At 39.9% G+C, this 22,877-nt stretch overlaps 2 protein-coding genes across 2 annotated transcripts in view; one reads left to right on the top strand and one right to left on the bottom strand.

Annotated features, from left to right (window-relative positions):
- Positions 1–8,813, bottom strand: part of ATP13A1 (ATPase 13A1) — a 37,208-nt gene extending 28,395 nt beyond the window's left edge. The window contains exons 1-6 of the mRNA XM_087710676.1: positions 8,471–8,813; positions 4,527–4,616; positions 3,316–3,506; positions 1,627–1,699; positions 1,162–1,317; positions 459–528 (exon numbers count right to left, since the gene is read on the bottom strand). Coding sequence (XP_087566802.1) covers positions 459–528; positions 1,162–1,317; positions 1,627–1,699; positions 3,316–3,506; positions 4,527–4,616; positions 8,471–8,776 — 886 coding nt within the window. The 5' untranslated portion in view covers positions 8,777–8,813. The remainder of the gene's footprint in view (positions 1–458; positions 529–1,161; positions 1,318–1,626; positions 1,700–3,315; positions 3,507–4,526; positions 4,617–8,470) is intronic.
- Positions 8,814–9,137: 324 nt separating this feature from the next.
- Positions 9,138–12,046, top strand: CHCHD5 (coiled-coil-helix-coiled-coil-helix domain containing 5). Its single transcript, XM_014054893.2, has 4 exons — positions 9,138–9,166; positions 9,879–10,019; positions 10,253–10,404; positions 11,840–12,046. Coding segments are annotated over exons 1-3 (294 nt in total). The 5' UTR covers positions 9,138–9,164; the 3' UTR covers position 10,404; positions 11,840–12,046.
- Positions 12,047–22,877: the final 10,831 nt, after the last annotated feature.

Below are 22,877 nucleotides of genomic sequence, written 5' to 3'. Positions count from 1 at the left end.
CACAAATGAAGGATGATTTTCCCACTGAACAGCAAGAAAAAGTTGCTGACATATTAATCCTGTTTTGCTAGTATGTCATATGCCTTCCTGAATCTCTCCAGTGAGGTCCAAATGCTTTCTGCCCCTTCGATGCTGCCTTCTGCACGTTCACAAGGAAAATTACACAAGGAATGGCCAGGGGGGGGACGGGACTTCAGTACAGTACTTTTGACATAAAAGTAACATGTTTACAAGCAAATTCTTCCTCTTAAAAACAATATTAACCTAAGTTCAGCTTATCTCAGAAAATGCAGCCTCACAGATCTGGACAGACTTCTTTCTGCCCTAATTCTCATTCAATACCTGGCAGTTTTACTGATATATAGGAGTATCTGAATACAGACAAAAGCCAAAAAACCCTTTGAAATAGAAAAAGGTAGGTAGTTCTTTATTTGCGACAAGTAAGGGATCTCCATTACCGACTGAAACAATGTCCCCTGGAATTATTTCATCACTGGAAATTGGCCGCCACTTCCTGTTTCTGTAAACCTGAAAAATAAAGAGGCAGCAAAATAATATTTTGGATCCTTGGGCTGAAGTAGCTTTGGAGAAGCAACACCCACCTATGTAACTTTCATGGTAGCTTTAACCAAAAGAATTTGTTCATAAAAATAATAGAATGTAAGAATAAAAAATGGATGGAACGTATATACACTTTCTCTGTAAATTTAGCCTGTTCCTAAATTTATCCAAAATTTAATCATTGCTTTCATGGAAGAAACCAATACATTTACAAAGCCAAGAAAAATGGAGATGTCTTAGGAGCTAGTGAATACTGGAAGGGGAGAAAAATGTGAAGATTTGGGTGACAAATGAAATTTTTTTGATAATTAAGCACCTTTCCATCTTAGTTTCTACGGTTGTGGCAACTCTTCCTGTCTTACTGAAAATCCCACGTATCAATCACTCTGCTTTTTCTGTCAGCTCCTCTCTCTTTAGCAAGCCCACTTAACGAATAACAGCAACTGTTATTCACATCACCCTGAGTGACAGGACCTCCAATATTCTGGAAGTTAACAGTTCATTAGAATCTCTGCAGATGGGGGCGGGGGGGGGGAGGCGGAAACAGCACTGGAGCCTTCAAGTTTTGTTTGAGTCTCATCATCTCTTGCCCTTGCTTACCTGGATCATGTAGGGTTTGTTACCCATTTTTCGGATCTCGGACATGTTCCTCATTTGTTGCTGGACAAGGGATGCTTCAAAAGCTACCAGCATGGAAAGAGTGAAGACGCTATAGTACCAGTATTCATCCAGGCACCACAGGCCCACACAAAATACCTGTGAAAAGCAGAATCAAAGGATTTTAGGGATCACGCAGTTTGGCAACTTTTTGGAAGCTACGAGCCACAATGAAATATTTATATAAATATAAGTATTTCCACTTTCTTTGCTGAGGACGTCTGAACAAGTCCAAATTACATAAATAAACTGCATAAATAAAAAGCTTATAACTCATAATGGTCTGGGAATCAACAGCTTTGAATGACATCAGCATTTGCTTATCCCTTTGTCAATTTAAGAAACAATGAAATAACATCAACAAAAAAATACACTTAATGTTGTGCCTTGGCATACAGCTTTTATTACCTGAAAGACGAAGAAAGGAGCTGTTGCTCTCTCTTTGAAGAGTTCCAGGAATTCTGGCACAACCATTTCTGCCCTGTGTGAAAAGCAGAATCCTTGTTCATTTTAGCACTCACCCTTTCTTGAGCCCACTCAATTTGCAAAACTTTCGGTTTTGCTGCATTTAACTTTCAGTCTTCTGGGAGATACGACAACATTGTCAGGAGGATCACAGATTCTCCACCTCCGCTTTGGATCATGAAGGTTTCATTTTCCTTACCCATTTCTCGCTCTCTTCTATTTTCACTTTGGCTTCATCAAATTATCCTTCAAAGCTCAGAACTTTAAAGCTTCAGGCACTACTTAACCGGGACTGCTCCTCAGTTGTCATTGTCAGTCCCACAATTTTCATCATCAGTGGATAATAATCAGTACTTAATATTTAATAACTAATTAAATAACTACTGGAATAATTAGGGGTGGGGGGGGAAGAACCTTCATATACATTGTAGCTGAAAATGCTACCATATCTCCAGTCCACATCAACAACTCGGTAAGAACAAAAGCAGTTGTAATTTGGGATACTGGGAAAGTGCCAAGTTTATGAAAACTGGGTTACAGCTGTGGAAACTGAGTTTTTTTTGTTTTTTGTCTTGCTTTTCTTTAGCTTTTAAGACAAGAAAGTTATAGTTATACAGTAGGAATAAAGGGAGCAACTGTGTCTACAGTTGGGGTAAGGAAAGCAGATCTATGCCTTCGAGAGCTAATGTTTTTAATTACAAAGGCATGCCTGTCTTTAAATAGGATAAGACAGCTTGTCATGAGGGGTTGGATGAATGAGATGAAGAACTTTCTTCCACGATACAGGATGGAAAGATGAGTTATTGGGAATGTAGAAAGGCAGGAAAATGAGTAAAAATGGGCTTAGGATTCATGCAATTGCATGCCAGAATGGGACAACTTGCTTTGGCCAATTTAGTGTGGCCAACTCACCACAGCCAACTCACTGTGGGACAATTCAACAGTTCAATTTAATTATTTAAAATAATTTTAAAAATATTTTAATTTTTGCATTGCACATTTCATTTTATCCCTCCTTTGGCACCCTTTTTAAAATGATTCTATTCCACTATTTCTTCAATATTAATGTAACTCTTGTCCCGCAGGGAGTTGGCCATCGTGAGTTATTCCATGGCGAGTTGGCCAAACCGAGTTGACTACAACAAGTTGGCTGTGGCCAGCTGTCGTAGACCCATCTCATGCAAAGGAATAAGATTGGAATAAAATTGATCTTGATAAAATAGAGAGCAATTAATCTCATGGCTGCTAAGTGTCTAAATTCAGCTTATTTAATTTACAAATGATAGAATTGTAAGCCAATGTTGGGGGATAAAAAAGCCTTCTAGGAGACATATACATATACTTTAATGTAGATAGATGGAGCAGTGGAAAGGCAGCATATCAGCTTAATAAATAAGTGCAATAAGGAGCAATAAATTTTTTATTTTTTGCTATTGTGAATTATTAACTTGAAACTTCTCTTCCATATCCGTCTGGCAATCAATGCTAGGTAATATGTCACCAACACGCTGTCAATAGCTGTAGACTAATTAAGCTGAATATTCAACGGTCAAGAGCTTAGATATTCCTGTCTTAAGAAGTTTATGATAAATATTATAGATAAATACTGTAGCCCGCCTTTGTCCTACTTACTTGTTGGTGCCATATTTTTTTTCTGCTGCTTTGATTTCTTTGTCTTCCTGGTAACCACGAGCATTCTGATAATACTGCAGTGGGTGCTCCACAGGAAATGCCACAGGAAGGAATTTTTTGCTTTCACTTAGCTCACAAAAGTATTTGATTTTTTGAAATTCAAAGGAAAGAACCTCCCCTCCATCTTCTCCCTAGAAAGGACACACAAATTAACTTTCTGCGTACATGGAGCCAGTTTGGAGATTTCTGCCATTAAGTGTGACCCACTATGAGGAAGCTGCCTACAGGTCTCCCTGCTACAACAGGCCAAGGGAAACATAAACGCTACAGCAAGGGATACAACCCGACACATAACCCAGCTGTGATTTTGCAGCTTTACAAATAATAAAGCTGCTAGTCACAAATGAATTTAATTTTCATAAAAGCAAATGTTTGTATCTGTTGGCAAGAGAATATCAGTGGAAAAGTGGGGAGATACATTTTCTGTCAAATTTCACATCCTTCCCACTCAGAACTCGTGATACCGCTAGAATATTGTTTTAGGAATATGGTAGGTACTGCAATTGTGATCTGTTGAGACAAGTGCTGCAGATGGGAAGGAATCTTAAGGGAAAGTAGGATAAAAAGCAGGGATGGGATTCAGCCAGTTCGGGAGAATCAATAGCTCCAATGATCAGCTAAGAGCAAACTGGTTCGCTATGACAATGAGGCGGGCTTACCCGCTTGCCCCTACACTATACTGACCTATATTTCCTTTGTTTGAAGCCTAGCTGATAGGCGCGGCAGAGCGGATTGCCGCGCCTCAACTATTTTACTCACTGGGGCTGCAGTAGAAGTTAAATTTTTGAGCTAATTTCAAATGCAACAGGCGTGCGTGGAGCGCGTTTGGTATGTGCAAAGCATGTGCACACGAGCAAAGCGCGCGCTCAGGGAACCGTTGTTACATTGGTAGTAACATATTCCTTCCTTAAATTAGAAACCCCTCGATGGTTGAAATCAGCTCTTCTCTTTGTGAAGATTCAATTCAGGATTCAAGCCATTGATTACACATTCCTAACCTGTTTGAGATCAGATCCACATTTCTGGATACCTTAATTTTTTCTTTGCACAAAGTGCTAAGTCAAAATCAGCAGTCAAACTTAAATGAGATATAACAAATTGATGAGGAAAGGGAACTGTCCTCAACTGAACACCATGATTTAATTTCTCACCTGATCTCGCTGGAGTGGTACCAGTTCTGCGGAGCCATTATTTGGAGTTGGCACAACTTTAGCCAAGGTGGCATTCCTGGGACTGCGCACCTGAAAGGCAAATAGTTTGAACAATCAGTCTTTAGAATTTGGATCAAATCAAGCAATATCTAGTATTTTCTCCACAAGAGAGAAGAAACAGCTGCGCTTGGGGGCAAAGCTACATTTGTATTAATTGTACTGGTTTTATTTAAACTTAAGACAGGTAGGTTGCAATTAGTGTGTCTGAATAATGCAATATTCAGTTTAATGTGAAATTGATATCAAATCATGTTTAACACAAGTAAAATTCTGTTAATCTTTGTGTGTGCAAAATGGAAAAAGATGCTGTCAGAAGAAAACAGTACATGTTTAGAAAAAAAGAGACTCATTAAAATAGAGCAAAAATTTGATGTAACCAAGTGACATGAATGTGATCATACGGTAGCAATGGTAAAATAAGATAAATTCCTGATAATTTTTTTAAAATTTTGCTTTCGATTACGACTTTGCAATTTTGTTAACCATAAATTTAAAGTAGATTCTTTTTACTGTAATATTTCATTAATATACATCTACAAATTTTAGATGTATATACAAAATATTTCATTGATTATTTCCACTGAGCTGTAACCAATTACCATGCCAATTCCTTAGAAATTTCACTTTGTATAGTAGAAATTTAAATAATGCAATCATTTTGTAGGATTCATTAACCAAGCCTCTTGCAAAGAAACCCTGTAGTTTCCCTCCTTGTCCATCAAAGACAGCATCCCCTGGGCGCTAAGTGAGTAGCATCAAGGAGAAACTGTTTCTACAGTTGTGTCTCATATCTGAAACACTCTCCTCAAAAGAAGTCCTATAAATCTTGTTAATAAATCATTGTTTAAAGACGGTTATAAAGTTGTAATATTGTGTGGGCCTGGAGAGGAGAGGTGAGATAATTAGTAAATAACCTTTAGTTAACTACAATAACAACAATGAAATGTTAATGGACAATATTTAATGATACATACAGGTGTGTTGGGTGGGGGAATGCTCAGATATCCTACTTAACTGAATTAATTTTAGAATATGTCATTAAGGTGCAATGGTATTGGAGATATATTGAAATTGCAAATGAACGCCAGTGGATGGTTGTGTCTTCTAATGTAGATGATTCTAGATAAAAACATGTTTGAACAATGGTAGCCAAATGAGAATTAAGGTACAGGGATAGTAAAATGTATAACTTTTCTTTCTTGATTTAAAATGTACAACATGATTTAAATGAAGTATATGTAAGGACTGTGGAAGAAACGCACGGAATATATTTGTAACCAATCGATACGCTTTCAACAAGATGTAAAGAAATATGATTTTTTTTCTTTCTGTTTAATTAAAACAATAAAAAAATTTCTCAAAAAAAAAGAAGAAGTCCATCAGGCATTAAATAAACGAGCTTCAAATAAAGCCTACGACTTTATCACATGCACTGCCTGTTCCAAAAAATTAAGTCTTAATTCTTCCTTTGATTGCTCTTGCTTGGGGTTTTAAAGAACGTCTTGGCTTAAAATTTTGTATTATAACTAATGGAAGAATGCAATTTACCTTTGACATTTCTGAAGTAATCAGACACAGAACATATAATACTTAAAATGAATGAACCATGGCAATGCATCAATTCTAGAAAGCAACTGTGCAAAGCAATATCTAGATGTTTGTTACACTTTAGTCCTCTTCTCCCCGCCCCCCCCCCCCCAGATCATTTAAGAATTAGTGAAGGTTTCTTCCATTAGGCCTGCATATAAAAAGAACTGTGCAAAATGACCTGTCTGGAAGGCTTAGAAGCCTTCTAAACAATGCAGGAGGTTATAGGTGAGAAAATAAATGAGCACCACTAAATAACAATAAGAGGCAGAAAGCTACAGTTTCATAATCTTTTGTTGAATCGGCCTAGCCTAAGATCAAAGTCATTGTTAGCTACATTCTATTACGGTACATGCTTTGTTAAAGCCAAACGCCCCTGATACCAACAGTTCTTAAATTCAGATTATGATTCCAGTTGGCCTATTGTTCTACTGCTGAAATATACCAATTCATTTTAACCAATGTTATCCATTCCAACTGATACTACTTTTTCAATCATGGGCAGATTATGTTCTATGACTTTGAAACTGGGACTTTTTGGAAAACAAACTGAATATATACCCATGAATTACGGATTTTTCATCTTCTCTTTCAAAAGGAAGCAAGTAAATGAAAACGAAAGTACACTAATATCTCAAGGCTCCTGTTAAAAAGGCAGTTATCATCAAATTATTATACTACAGTAGAACATCCAGTGGTCTGACATTATCTAATCTTTACCAGAAACTGGATAACCCTTTAGCAAAAGAACAAGCATCCTATCTTGTACAAATTTCTTCTCCAACCACTTTTGCAGTGAAGTTTTAACACAGCAAAATCACAAGCAGCATTTATATTTATATTAATATTCCAAAGAAAAGAGAAGCTAGAAATCTACTTTTAAGTCACTGTGATGGTTTGATCAATTATTCTGTAATTTCCAAACTGGGCACTGAAATATACTAATGTATATGTTGATACTGGCAGGCTCTGGGAAACTCAATTTTCTTCTGGAGAAAAACAATATGTGTCCCAAGAATGGAAATTTGGGAACTACTCAATTGTTCATGAAAGATAAATATTGTAGATAATTTTAAAAAGGAATAGAGGTGAGAAACTGAGGAGAAAGCTTAAGCCACACTAGTTTACAGAAATATTAAAAATATGTTAAATAAAACCATCATGACTAAAACTAACAATTCTTTAAAAAAAAACCACAACCATTAAAACAGCTGCTTCTTTTTTAAAGGAAAACAGACAATCTAAAATATCCCATCCATATCAATGACTTTAAAGAAAAGAATCTCAAGCAGATTTACTTCCAATTCAACTACACTCATTAAAATTCAAATGACCACTTCCTATCACATTCTATTGCATCCTTAGATTCCAAAATAAGCAATCAATGTATGTAGAATAAACTGCCTTTATGTGCAAAAAAAGAAACCCACTCACTATAACCTGAGCACATTAAAACTAGTCAGGATATTAAACAAGAGTAAGCTTAACAAAAGTGTGTGCCTCAGCAAGTGTGTCCTATTTGTTTTCATAACAAAGCCTCAAGTAGAAGCACAATACAGAAGCGAAATCCCAGTGACTCCATGAGGCTTTGCTGCTGTTCTCTCCTTTCAGTCTCAACAGCATTTGGATTTAAAACTCCAAAGTTTGGCCATCTTATCAGTGAGTGCAAGGAACCTCTCTAGACACACCTGAACACTGACACCTCTTTTAATAAAATACAGGTAGTCCTCAACTTATGACCACACCTGAGCCCAAAAGTGTTGTTCAGTGAAAAAATGTGTTCAATGAATTCGTCCCATGACTTTTCTTGCCCTATTTGTTAAGTGAATCCCTGCAGTTTTAAATTAGCAAGGTGGTTGTTAAATGAATCTGGGTTCTCCATTGACTTTGCTTGTCAGAAGGTCCCAAGATGAATCCTGAACACTGCAACTCGTCCTAAATACGAGTTCAACTGTCAAGCATCTGAATGGAAATCATGGGACCATGGGATACTGCCATGGTCATCAGTCTGAAAAACGGTCTTAAGTCACTATTTGCGGTGCCAGTGTAACTTTGAACGGTCACTAAAGGAGCTGTTGTAAGTCGAGGACCACCTGTAAAGCCCGCGAAAGGGGTGGGGAAATGAGAGTCTGCTTCTCCCCACTTCCCCATACCTGATCTCAAAAGCCCCAGGCAGAGAAAGCTATGTCAATCTGTGCAAAGGTGATCCGCCCGCCCCACCCACCCACCCACCACTCCGCGACCCTCTCCCGGGTGGTCTTTGGGTCCCCCGTTCCCTTCCCCGGCGCAGGACTGACCCAGCAGCAGTAGAGCAAGCAGTGGACGTTGACGCTCCACAAGCCGGCTAAGGCCGTGAGAAGGTGGACGACCCCAATGGCGGCGAGGAAAAGAAGCGCCGCTTCAGGGGTCTCGGTGCCGGCGGCTGACCCCCTAGCCCAGGCGAAGGCGCTCGACCCCCAAGCCCACAGCCAGAGCGGGTAGAGGACGCAGAAGGGCAACACCGTCCCCCATAGCAGACGCGACCGCCTCCGATATGGAATCACGTCTTGCACCAACTCGTCTCCCGGCCCCGGCCCGGGACCGGCCTCCGCTGTTGCCACCATCCTTCTTCCGGGAGCGGCCGTCGCCGGCTCGCTTCAGGCTCACTTCCTTCCACTTCCGGGGTAGGCGCCAATGAAGCGCCCATGCTCCCGGCCTGGGCGGTAAAAGTGCGCATGCGTCGCCCCTTCGCAAGCGCCGGCGGAGCCAACGCTTCGCGCTCACGCCCCTTTATGAATGAGCTATACACGTGGCTCTAGCCAAAGCGACGGCGGCGTCCCAACCGCGCGTGCGCGAAGGCGCGAGGCGTTCTCTTGTGTCCTAGTGACTGGGTTTTAAGCTCCGCCCGGCCGTGGCTCGTTTGTACATGCGCAGAAAGAGGTCCGGGGGTGGGTGGGGAGGGAGCATGCGTGTTGGGGATAACGAGTGTGGTTTTGTGGAGCCGAGTGCGGCATGTGAGTGTGTATATGTGTGCTCTTTTTAAAGCTCTGCTCCAAAGCCCTTTTTCAGATCTAAGGGAAAACTCAGTTTTTCTTGCTTCCTCGGTCTTTAACTTGCATCTGCAGAGGTTTCAATCTATAATACTTACAGGATCAGATTAAATGTATACATAACCCAATGACTGGTTGCCGGCAGGTGCCAACCTGATGGGTTTGGCAAAGCAGGAGAGCGGCAGACGGCGGCATTTTGGCTGCGGATTTCCAGCCTGTACTGTACTTGCTACTTTGCACGTGGTGATGGAGGCTCCTCACAAGTAGCAGCCTTTGCTGGATCTCCTTTTAAAGCTGTCTTGATTGTGACCTTGACAACCCATGCTGGTAAATGGTGGGCAGTGATGTAGGAAAACTTACACAATAATACGAATATTATCTTTGAAACTCTGCAAGGTATAAGGCTGTGTAATAGCTCTAGTGAGAAAGAGAGAGAGAAAATTAAGTTTTGAAGTCCCAATGGAGGGGAAACCAGTTGTGTTCTGGCAGTTTTTTGGTGAGTAAACTGTGGTGCCTCCTGAACAGTGTTTAAACCAGTCAGAAGTAGCCACTTCCATGTGTTTTTCATAATGTTTTAAAGGTATACTAAACATTTTTGCCTTTCTTTTTGTCGTTATCTGCCTTTGATTGAAAGGCATTCAGGATTTTAAAAAAAAACTTGTTTCCCTCAAAACAGGCAGGCAGCTCTGGAAATAACCTTGCAGCATTGCCACAAAGAAGCTGAGCAATATGGCCGGTGTGTGGCTGCTAACCCTTCTTCCTGGCAGCAGGACTGTCACCAACTCAAACTTGAAATGGCCAAATGTACATCATCCCAGTAAGTTCCCTTGGGCTGGGGGTGTTGTTTTTGCCTTTCTGGGGAAATCAGCTTTGATGAATTGAGGAACTTTCGCTCCATTATCTGCCTGTAAATTTCATAACATTCCTGTGTGCAGCCACTGCAACTTGGTAGCTGTGAGAACAATGCATTCCATCATTTTTACTAAGTTCCTGCACTGTTCTTTGTCCATTTTTTTTCTTATTTATAAATCTATGGGACTTTTATTGTAGCCCAATTGTTCAGAAGATTCGCCGAGATTGTGCCGAGCCATTTACTGCATTCGAGGAGTGCCTTAAGACAAATCAGAGTTCTTCATTCAAATGTTCTGAACAACTCCAAAAGTTTCTCGTCTGCGCTGAGCAGGTGAAACTGAATACATAAGGTTGGTGCCTCTAAATGTTTGCATTGGTCATTGGTATGTGTGTGTATTCATAAATAAAATGATATAAAGCTACAATTCATTTATTGCGTATCTTGCCCACATTGTAGCAGCCATTTGACATAATGTGGTGAGAAAAGCTGAAATAACTGACATATGTCACGCAAGCAGTAACAATATCTTATTTCTCTACAAGGGAAACAGGAGTCAAAAATATAATTGAACAATTATTGTTCTGTTGCCCCAAGACCAAAGTGCCTCATTGTGAAATTGAGAGGTGGTTGGACCAAAAAGAACTTCTATCATCTCGAGTTTATTGTAATCTTATTCTCGTCTCTACACATAACATGGAAAATTTTGCTGCATTGAATCTATCTGTCTGTCTCTGTCTGTCTGTCTGTGTGTGTGTTTATGTGTATGTGTATGTTCCAGCATAACTCTGGAACGCCTCAAGCAATTTCAAACAAACTTGGTACACAGATAACTTTCTCTCTGGAAACAAATACTAATCCCTAACACCCCTTGGGGCGTCTGTTCTGTTACAAACACACTGTTGTGCCTTCAAATGGCATCTACTGTACTGCTGTAAAATGGATTCTAATGTACAGCACAGTGGAGTTGCCATGGTAACAGCTTCACAGTACTCCACAAGGGAACCCCCTCTGGTAAGGGGGAAAATCCAATATTAGAAATTACATTTGATCCAGACATTTTCCCCCTATAAATAAACACCCGGACAACACTGGGTTATCAGCTAGTTTCTTATAGTAGGTGGAAAGTAGTAGCTGATGAACTACATTGCACTCTTTATATTGATTGATTGATGATTATGTGCCATCAGGTTGCTTTTGATTCCTAGTGACCACAACGATAGTTTTTTCCCCCCATGATGATCCCTAACCTGTTCCTCGAAATCTTCCAATAATGCAGTCATTGCTATTGTAAGTCCATTCACCCTCCTGGTGGTCACCCTCCTCTTCTTTTTCCTCCCACCTTTTCCAGTTTTTTCACATCTAATGTGTCTGAAGTAAAATACCCTGTAGAACAGGCCTGTCAAACTGGTGGCCCGTGGGCCAGGTGCGTCACGTGCCCACCCCAGCTCTGCAAAGGCAAAAAAAAGTACAATATGTCACCTGATGTGATTGAGTTTGACACCCCTGCCCTAGAAGATGAACTGACTTGGGTTACCTAATTGAACTGTGAAGTTGGGCTTAGTGGACTCTTAATTTAGAAAACAGTATTTTATTCATGACTAGGCTGTTGACAAAACCAGTTTGCGAAATGACTGAAAGACTATGACAATTCTTTGCTTGTTTATCTTGCATTTGGGAAACATGCTTATTGTGGACCCTGGTTGGTATAACTTACCAATGAGTTTTGGAAGGTAATATTTCATTTTGTGTGTATTTTCTCTCACCCGTTTTTTCCCCAACCCCAGCCTTTTGATTTCTTCAGCAGAAACCTTGCTATTCCTTGAAGTGGCATTATGACTAAAAAAATTTGACCAGCAAAGGCACCCGCGTCTCATCTGTCATGAAGATACCCTTCTCCACCTGCAGATACATCTTTCGTGTATCTGCAACCATCCGACATATCTCAGCTTGGCTCATTGACATGGAATCTCAGTGTACAAACCCAGGTATCTGGGTTACCCAGATAACCCAGGATAGTTTATTATGCCTGGATCTTTTGAAGGCACCATACAGTAAACTGAAAAGACCCTGAATAATCCTTTCTGACCCAATTTCGCAGACAGAATTGCAATGTTCTATGGCTGAAAGCAGAGTGATCCAGACAGATTAATGAACAGAAGAAAAAAGGAATCTAATTTGCCATGGAACTTCTCTGAAAGTACTTTAATGTTCTCTCATGGACTGTGAGACTTCCTCAGGGTATCCTATTTATGTCCAGCTGATGGGCAGCACCGAGCCAACTTTGACCTGGGAAAAAAATCTAAAACAAGGTCAGACTTAATTTCTTAGATGGAAAGTCACCATATACTACCATAGTTGTACACAGATTGGGAAGCCAAAAAGAAGTCTGCAAAGAAGATAACAGATAAATGTTTTTTGTATTGTTACCAAGAATAATACATGTCCATGCCGCTTAGTCACTAGGACACAAACTTAATTCAGAGACATGAATACAGTGCTTTTATTCTCTTTGTAGTCAGTAGAGGGCGCTCTGTCAACATCAGAATGTTCTTGATTCTTTGTTTTATGACTGTGCTGTAAAAGCTGACAAGAAAAATGACATCAAATGCAACATTACATTAATGAAATTCAACAGTTGTCAGCCTTAACTAGCCAAGGCTTCTGACTGGTTTTATATACATAACTTTGAATGATATTGGAATCATGTTTGCAGTATTACATGTGTCAATGCATTGCTTATATCACTTAGCCAGTGGGATACAGGTTTTGTGAAAAATTACACGGTATTCTGAATTGCCATGATAGGATAGGGGAAATGATTTGTAAGGAGGCATGAATAAATGTGCAAGAATGAGAAAATCAAATGAAGACCTAATATTGAATGGCCATGGTGATTATTTAAAGAGTACCCTCTTAGAAAAGAAAAGATTTAAGCGTGTCAATCCGTACATACACTTGGAAAATGACTGTAAGCTAAAAGCATTATTGATTTGATTGTTTATGATGGCAGATTGAAATGATTAGTGAATGATATAGGGGTATTGAGAGGTTCTGAATGTGAGATTAAACCATTATCTGGTAAAATCAAAAATAGAGCTTAGAAAATGGATAAGGAAGGAGGGAAAAGAAGCAAACGGACGGAAAATAACGGAGGGAAGAGATATTACAGAGTTGCAGAGACATGTATGGAGCTACATTAATAAAGAGAATAGAAATGGATTAAGGTGGAAGTTTTGGGGGAAAACGCAAGAGGGAGAAAAGTTGAGGATGAAGGGAAGATATTCTTGTAAAGATACTATATTCTTTGCAAGGAATCTTTATATCTATCTATCTATCTATCTATCTATCTATCTATCTATCTATCTATCTATCTATCTATCTATCTCCTTGCAAAGAATGTGGTCAGAGAGGCTAAGGAGGGATTATGTTTAGGAGAGGGAGGGAAATGCAGATTTTGATAAATAATAATAATTGGAAGTAGATTGGGAGGATAAAACAAAACATGAAACTGTCAAGGTTTATTGTGCATTTATTGATTAAGAGAAAGCATAGAACAAATGTTCTTTGAGGTACTCCTCAACTTACAACAGTTCATTTAGTGACTGTTCGAACTTACAACAACACTGGCAACTGGCTCTCATTTGTGACAGTTGCAGTGTCCCAGGATCATGTGATCCCCTTTTGCGACCTTTTGACAAGCAATGTCAACGGGGAAGCCAGATTCACTTAACAATCATGTTAATAACTTAAGACCTGCAGTGATTCACTTAACAATTGTGGTAAGACAAGGTCGTAAAATGGGGCAAAACTCACTTAACAACTGTCTCACTTAGAAATAGAAATTTTGGGCTCAATTGTGGTCATAAGTGAAGGACTATATTTATGATGGAAGAAAAGCATGGATAAAAATAGAATGCTTGGTGAATGGTTTAACAGAGACTGACAAATATGGGTGTTCCCTTATTTGCTTGATCTATTCATGGATAAATGCATAAAAAGTGTAGTGACTTTGAGGTATCTTGGTTGGGGAAGTGAGCGTATATGTAGGTTTTAAGCAGCTGATGCCGTGTTATGGCCTAGGGTTGCAGCCAATTGTAGGATGCAGTAAGGACTATGGATCTGAACATTAATTATCAATGTCAGTCTCACTAAGGACCAGGAAATTAATTTCACAGGAAGATTAAAACTCTTCACCCAGCTTTGCTGACTAACAGAGACTTAAAAACCTGAGTATGTGTATTTCCTCCATCTTCTTAGACTTATACTATGAATTAAGGATGCACCTGCCTGAGCAGCTTCCAAATATTATCTCATTTCTCAGGACTTAAAAGATGTTTCAGCCCTTTCGCCTAGGTAAGGCTTCTTATATATTTCTGCCAAGGTCATCTCACTTAGCAAGAATGAATGAGGATCAAATTGCAAAAGAGGAGGCAAGAATTCCTAGATGAAGAGAAAGGGGAAAAATCCAAAACATTTGTGGTTGGATTGAACAAATGAATTCATCCCAAAGAATAAAGTTTTAAGAACATATTATGTGAGGCATTGTGGAAGCAAGGATGATTTGCAAGGATAGAAAGATGTGAAGAACTAAATATAAGTCGTTTCATTTTTTTCCCCTTATCTCATGCTTTTGGCTTATATTTCTTACTCCTTTCCTCCCTTTTTTGTAGCGCTGCTTATCCAGGAAGGAAATAGAGGTAGTTCTTGCTTACTGATTGCCTTTTTCAGTTGTAACTGTAAACAGTCACTAGACAGGACAGTCATTAATTGAGGACTTATGACTGTTAACTCTCCCAAATTGAAGTCCTTACAATATTTGTGGAGAATGCAATGTCTGCAATTGCCAGCCAGAGAAATAAGAATTGGTTAGCTGGGAGTTTGGGCATTTAGGGTGGGATGGGGTGGTAGGAACCTATTTGTTCCATTTTCTCAGTTTCAAAGGTGTATGATTCCCATTTATCATGACCAATTTCTGGGAATTAGCCTCCACTGTGTAGAAATCTTTTTTGGGGGGAAAAATCCATATCCAAGGTGCAAGTTCCTTAGGCTCTTGCTTCATTTCCTCTCTGGAGGAACATAAATCACATGAAAGCTAATTAATGGAATTTTCCTAAATGTGCAGTGGTGTTAATGGGCATTAGTGCAGAAGAGTGACTTGTTTTATGTCTTCCCTCTTCCTCTGGGTCAACTCCCCACCCCCATCCAACAACCTCAGACCAGGTTGGGAACATTGCCTTGAACCACTGCAGCCTTGAATTGCCATCTCCTGCCAAGCAACTTGTCAGCTTTGCCTTAATTCCTCATGTGGAAAAATGTCCTCATTTTACACATCGTTTCTTGCTTGCTATTGAGAATGTCCATAAATCAGCACAAGGCCTTTTGGTGTCAAAGTTCTCTTTGCTGGCGAGGGAAAACTTCTTTTGAAATTTGCAGAGAGGCAAGTATAGGGAACTGCATTCCATTTGTGCGTGCACGCACAGGTGCACACACACACACACACACACACACACACACACACACACACACACACTGACACACAATGGCTTGCCTCCCAAAAAAGTCATATATAGCCAATAGCTATGAGAGACTGAGTGGAGGACATGGATGGTGCAAAGAATCAATGCCAAACATTCAAAGGTTTGCAGTATTTTTCTAATAGCTACTTTACACATTAGTTTAACCAGTGAACTACTTCTCATGGTAAAGGAGCAAATGCACAAGCCCGTTCATGTAACTGGTGTTGAAGTACAGGTGAAACTCGAAAAATTAGAATATCGTGCAAAAGTTCATTTATTTCAGTAATGCAACTTAAAAGGTGAAACTAATATATGAGATAAGACTCATTACATGCAAATGCAATGCACAATTGTCATAATTGTGATGATTATGGCATACAGCTCATGAAAATCCCAAATCCACCATCTCAGAAAATTAGAATATTACATGCAATCAATGCAACAAGGATTGTACATAGAACAATATCAGACCTCTGAAAAGTATAAGCACGCATATATACTCAGAGGACTTTGGACCACTGAGCCACAGGACTTTGGACCACTGTGCTTCATTAACACCACGATCAACGCAGTCGTCTTACCAGGAGATTTTTGAGCACTTCATGCTTCCTTCCGCAGACGAGCTTTATGGGGATGCTGACTTCATTTTCCAGCTGCCCACACTGCCAAAAGCACCAAAACCTGGTTCAGTGACCGTGGGATTACTGTGCTTGATTGGCCAGCAAACTCGTCTGACCTGAACCCCATAGAGAATCTATGGGGCATTGACAAGAGAAAGATGAGAGACATGAGACCGAACAATGCAGAAGAGCTGAAGGCCACTATTGAAGCATCCTGGTCTTCCATAACATCTCAGCAGTGCCACAGGCTGATAGCTTTATTGCCACGCCACATTGAGGCAGTAATTGCTGGAAAAAGGGCCCAAACCAAGTACTGAGTATATATGCATGCTTATACGTTTCAGAGGTCCGATATTGTTCTATGTACAATCCTTGTTTTATTGATTGTATGTAATCTTCTAATTTTCTGAGATGGTGGATTTGGAGTTTTCATGAGCTGTACGCCATAATCATCACAATTATGACAAATCACAGCTTGAACTATCTTGCTTTGCATGTAATAAGTCTTATCTCATATTAGTTTCACCTTTTAAGTTGCATTACTGAAATAAATGAACTTTTGCACGATATTCTAATTTTACGAGTTTCACCTGTATATGAACATTCTTACGTTCTTGGTGAGAATTCAGATGCCTGCCTACCCTGATACAATAGGTGCGTATAAAGAGGGAGGGGGATAATTTGAAAAAGGGTTGACAAGAGTGTCAAATGGGTTTCTTTATGGGCCCTAATTTTGTGAGCAATAATAACCACAATCCGCACCAGATTCTATGCAGACATTCTACACTGGATCCTTCCAGAGTCCCAATCTTGAGCTAGTTATCAGAAGATACCATGTCCCAACAGCTGTCAATAGTGGACCTCAGATTTTCTCGTCCTTGCAGGTCTTCAGATTCCCAGTACCAGACGTGAGACAGCCAAACCAACTATATTTAATTCAATTTGGTTTCAATCTCTTCTGCAGTGAGGACGGCTTCCGGAGTTCTCCCTGGCTATATCTTATTCCTTTGTGTCATCATCCAGTTTTAGACTTGGAAGCCCTCTGGTCTCCCATAGGTGAATATTGAGCTGTTCTTCGTGCTGCGCTGTTTTGCATGGTCTGTCCCTTCCCCCCCCCCCCCCTTTGCTTCTCTAAAATGAGGCCAGGTTGTCCAATTCATCCGTGAAGAATGGAATATCCCCAGGTGGATAATAATCCATACAGGTGGCTACTGCTTTTTAAACAAAGTAATAGATGTGTTTGTGCCACCCAGTATGGGATCAAGAAGATTTACAGATTCCAAAAGATTAAATCATGCAAAACGTAACAGAATCCACGCGACAAGTTATTGCTGTTGCTGATAGCCCTACTGGTCTGCTACATATTTACATTTTTAAAGAAAAAAACTGCTAGATGGGTGAAATATTTGTGGATGTAGAACTGCTGCTTAATTTCTTTTTTTCTTTTTAATGTAATCCTCCTTAGATAAATGTGTGTTGAAGGAAATAAGTATCCACAATGTTTGGCTGCACTTCCTACAATAATTACAATCTCTGCGCTATTAGTAGAAGATGCTTTTTTTTTGCACTTGAGATGCTCAAGAGAATGTGGGGCTATGCAAAGAAGTGGTGTCAGAAAGGAAGGCAACAGGAAGCTGGATGGACATTTTATTGAATGATAAGGAGCTCCATAGGGTGCTGTAACTTTGTAAAAATTGGATGTGCCCCATGCAATCTAGTAATGATGGGCAGTGTGCTCTGCCAATCAGATTTGTTGTTGCCTAGGGACTCTGAAGGATGCATGGTCAGTTGTGTTCCATCCCAAAAGTTCTATCTCAGGATCTTTGCTGATATTCCATGGAAGTCCTTGTGTGTTTTTGAAAGTATATACTGCTGTATGGATTCCTACGCAGAGGTTTCCCACTTTTTTCCAGAGTGAGGGAAGAGTGTGTAATGATTCTTCTTGATTGTAACTGCATTCTGGGATGAGAAGTTGTATAGCTTAGAACAGTGATGAGTGCCCAAACCAGAATGTGCACGCATGTGTGTGCGTGTGCCAGAGTACCGGAAACCCGAAGACCAGCTGGCCGGCGTGCACATGCCTGTTTTTTGGCTGTTTTGGGGGCAGTTCTCAGGCCATTTTTGTAATGGTCTTTGCAGGTGCCAGAAAACAGCCTGGAAAATGGCCTGGGTTTTGGCCATTTTCAGGCCATTTTCCAGCGCTCCAGCACAGCATATATGTGCCAGAAAGCAGAAGAGCAGCTGGTGACAGCGTGCATGCCCATAGAGGGCTCTGAGTGCCGGTTCCACCACAAAACCGCGTTCGACTAAAGGGCGCTTGATGAAACCGTGTAGCTGACGTCATCACAGCGCGACAACAGCGTGGAGAAAAAAGCACGCTGTAAACGCTAAACCTAAAATTAACCCCTAAACCTAAACCTAACCCCCCTAAACCTAATCCTAAACCTAATCCTAAACCTAACCCTTAACCTAACCCTAACCCTTAACCCTAACCCTTAACCTAACCCTAAACCTACCCCTAAACCTAACCCTAACCCTAACCCTAACCCTTAACCTAACCCTAAACCTAACCCTAAACCTAACCCTTACCTTAACTTGAATCGGCTTGCTTTCAAAGCGCTATTTAAAGCGCCCTTCTTTCTCCGCGCTCGCTGTTGTCGCCCTGCTGATGACGTCAGCGACGCGGTTTCATCGGGCCCGCTTTAGTCGAGCGCGGTTTTGTCGTGCCACGCTGAGTGCCATCTCTGGCATGCATGCCATAGGTTTGCCATCACGGGCTTAGAACATATCCAATGTCTATGTTGTTCTGTCACCAGGAATTGAGTCTGTTTACAGGTAGTCCTTGATTTAACGACTGGTTGCTTAGCAACCTTTTTTGAAATTACAGTAGGCCTCCCTGGGGGTACTTAAGACCTGGTTCTGAGGTTCCAGTGTTGTCCCCTGCGGTCACATGACCACATGTTGGGCAATTGGTAATGTGGCCCAGCATTTTTAATTGTTTGCATCATGTACCTCACTTTATGATGGGTTTGCCCCAAAATGGAAGTAAATGCTGTTTTTTTATAATAAAACCGGACCACAGCGAACTATTGGTTCACTTAATGACCACAAAAAGGTCGTAAAATTGGGTCAGTCGCATGGATGATTCATTTTACAAGCATCACAACTCACAACCAGGCTCCCTTATAGTCGTAACTCGAGGATTACATATAGGCTATTTATAGCACTGGAAATTGTAAGGTGGTTATAGTTTGTGGTCCTCTTGGGCCCTCCCATTTTTCAAGTTGGTAGTCTTGGAAACAGCAGAATGGTCAAAACAGAATTTATCCACCTCTCCGCTCAATTGATGCTAAGTGACTTGCCCTAAACATTACTCGGAAACAAAGCTGCCATGGAATAAGGGATATAGGAATAATTATTGGTGTGAAATTGTTCAGTTTGGTCTTCTGAAAATACTGCCTTCAGCTGTTGGCTCCTGGGCAGGGAAGGCTCCCTGATTTTTATTTTTACCCCAGAAATCTCAGGCCTGAGATATACATAAACACAACTGCTGCGGACTTCCTGTGGGCGTGGCCTGTTGCCGAGGAGGGCTCCACCGAGCTCCTCAGAGATCTGGTCTGTATATCTAAATAAGATCATAGATAGCACCCCTTTTTGGCTAAGAAAGGGGCAGGGAGGATAGCTCCGTAGGTTAGGGTCTATTCGTAAGCCACAGCCTTTTTCTTTTTTTGGCTGTGGAAGAGATTAGATCCAGCCGAAGCGGAGCCTTTATCTCCGGCCAGTTCTTCTCAGCTGCCTTTTTTTTTTTTTGGCAGCCCCAGACAGGCTAGCCCCCCCCAGGACAAAACAAAGTTTTTTTCAAGCTAGAGTTGATACGGGAGGGTACCACCCCTGTGAGATTTATGCTTTTATTACTATCTTAAATACCAGCACCATTTGTCTTAAAGACTTCTTTGTTTAAATAGACTTTAAAATGGCGATTTCTCTCCGTGGATGATTACTGGATGTACTTAGCCGGGCTTATCTTCCTGCAGACCGCTCCTTAACAAAATAAACTCTTTTTCTTTGGAAATAGAGGGGAGCGAAGCACTGCTTACTTGTTTATCTATTATGGCACCCAGATCAAAGAAACGTCTTGCTACAAATGTGTCTAAAGAATTTAAACAATCTTTTTTGGAAACTCAGCCTTTGTCTCCTACGCCCTCTACTGGAGAAGTTTTAACACAGGAATATCTCTTTAAAATATTTAATGCCCTTAAGCAAGAACTTAAGGAATTTGTATTGCAACTTTATGAGGATCTAAAATCTAAAGTTAATCAAATGAAGGCGAATACGTTTGCAGCCGTGTCTGCCCTGTCAGATTACTCTGCTGAAATAGAGAACAGATTGGAAAGTCTGGAGAAGGCTAATTTTGATTTGACTACCAATATTCAAATTTTACAAGAAAAAATTAGAAATAACGAAGAACAGCTTATGACGCTAAATTTTGATAGGAAGGCATTTTCAATAAGAGTCAGAGGATTCCGTGAAAAGGAGCAAGAGAATTTGAAACAGACATTTGCTGAAGCCTTCAGCCATGCGCTGGGAAGCCCGGGACTTAACTTTGATTGGCAGATTCGGAAAATCTATCGCCAGAACTCATTGATAGCGGAACAGCGACAGCTCCCGAGGGACATAATTATACATTTCTCTACAAAAGAATCTAGAAACGCGATTGTGCAAAAGTTCCATAATAACAGTCTCCGAGTTGATGACCAGGACGTGATTGTCTTCAAAGATATACCTTTCCAAATGTTGAGAGCAAGAAGGGACTATGCCTTTTTAACTAAAGAGCTTAGGAGTCAACAGATTCGATACAGATGGGAGGCCCCTGCCGGCATCACGGTTACATTTGAGAATCAAAGATTTCGTCTTAACTCTGTTTCGGAAGCTCAAGATTTCTATTGTAGGATTCTGAAGGCGGGACTTCCTGACGCGCTTGGAAGAGAGGAGAGACAAGCGGAAGGAGAAAGCAAACGGCTGGCCATGCGGCTGCAAGATGGAGGGGGTAGCCCCTCCTCCCTCGGAGAAGCAGAAGAACGCAGATCGAGAATTTAGATACTTCAAAAGACTTCCTAAAGTTGAGGACTGAATGGGGGTTTGAGACCTCTCTCCGGTAGAAAAAGTGGACTAATTTTTATCAGAAGGGAAAGCTGGGTGAAACTACTTTGAGCTAGATTCTAAAGTAACGTTAGCATAAATCTGATAGTGGTTAAAAGAATGCGGAATGATTTATGTTGTTTAAACTTTGTTAGATGGGACTATTTTAAAATAGAAGGTTAACTGACTCTTGCTGAAAGCATCATTTGAATATGATCCATGCTATTTAACTTTTATTTGAAGGGAAAGTTGGTTGTAATAGTTCTGAGTTATTTTTCAAATAAACGCTAGTATAAATTTGATAGTGGTAAATATTAGACAAGCAAGAGATGAGGGTAAAATGCATGTGGAATGAACTACGTTATTTGTGGTAAATATCAGACAAGCAAGGGATGAGGGCAAAATTTACGTTGTTTAAAGCTTATTAGAACAGGAAGCCGCTTGGGATTATCTTAAGATAACTGTAAAAAGAATGTGGAATGATTTATGTTGTTTAAACTTTGTTAGAAGCGACTACCTTAAAATAGAAGGTTAACTGAATCTTGCTGAAAGTATTATTGGAATATGTGGAATGATTCATGCTACAAATCGCTCTGAGTTATATTTTAAACAAATGGTAGTACTACGTTATTTGTGATAAATATTAGACAAGCAAGGGATGAGGGCAAAATTTACGTTGTTTAAAGCTTATTAGAACAGGAAGCCGCTTGGGATTATCTTAAGATAACTGTAAAAAGAATGTGGAATGATTTATGTTGTTTAAATTTTGTTAGAAGCGACTACCTTAAAATAGAAGGTTAACTGAATTTTGCTGAAAGTATTATTGGAATATGTGGAAGGATTCATGCTACAAATCGCTCTGAGTTATATTTTAAACAAATGGTAGTATAAATTTGATAGTGGTAAATATCAGACAAGTGGGGGATGAGGGTAAAATACATGTGGAATGAACTAGTTATTTAAATTCTATTAGAAGGGGAAGTCGGTTGGAATTACAGAAATTGATTCCTGTGTAAAGTAATATCTGATCTACGCTGCTTAACTTTACTAAGAAGGGGAAATCGGGTTAGATTATTTTGAATTACTGTTTGAAAAAGGGGTAAAGAAAGATCATTTACGTTGTTCAAATTTTATTAGATGGGAAAGTTTGATTATTTGTCTGTAAAGTTATATTTGAATATATGGCATAAACTACGCTGCTTAAATCTTACTGGAAGGGATCATGAGGTTTAGGAAGGGAACGGGAGAGTCTACAGAAGGTCGGGGTAAATAGCAAAGAAGTAAGAGATGAGAATAAAATATAGATAGAATGATTTATACTATTTAAGCATAGATAAAGATGGGGGGCTGAGATCAACACAAAGAGTGGTTTCTTTTTTTCTTTTTTCTCTTTTCTCTTTTCTTTTTTTCCTTTTTTTTTTTCTTTCTCTGCTTTTCCTTTTTTTTTTTTTTTTGATATATTACTTTTATTTTTTAATCCATATGTATACAAGATATCTTAGATAGAAGGTAGTGCCAGGTGTGGACCCTGGGAAGTCGGGAGGATT

This window comes from Thamnophis sirtalis, unplaced genomic scaffold (genome assembly GCF_051295495.1).
Source record: "Thamnophis sirtalis isolate CommonGarterSnake01/CBP01778 unplaced genomic scaffold, rThaSir2_p1.2 scaffold_3, whole genome shotgun sequence".
Taxonomy (NCBI): Eukaryota; Metazoa; Chordata; class Lepidosauria; order Squamata; family Natricidae; genus Thamnophis; species Thamnophis sirtalis.
Note: the sequence above shows the minus strand (reverse complement) of the source record. Positions and strands in the feature narration are given on the sequence as shown.

Coding starts and splice junctions, on each gene's coding strand:
- CHCHD5 (XM_014054893.2), top strand. Junction 10,020..10,252: donor GCCAAATGTACATCATCCCA/GTAAGTTCCCTT, acceptor CTTTTATTGTAG/CCCAATTGTTCAGAAGATTC.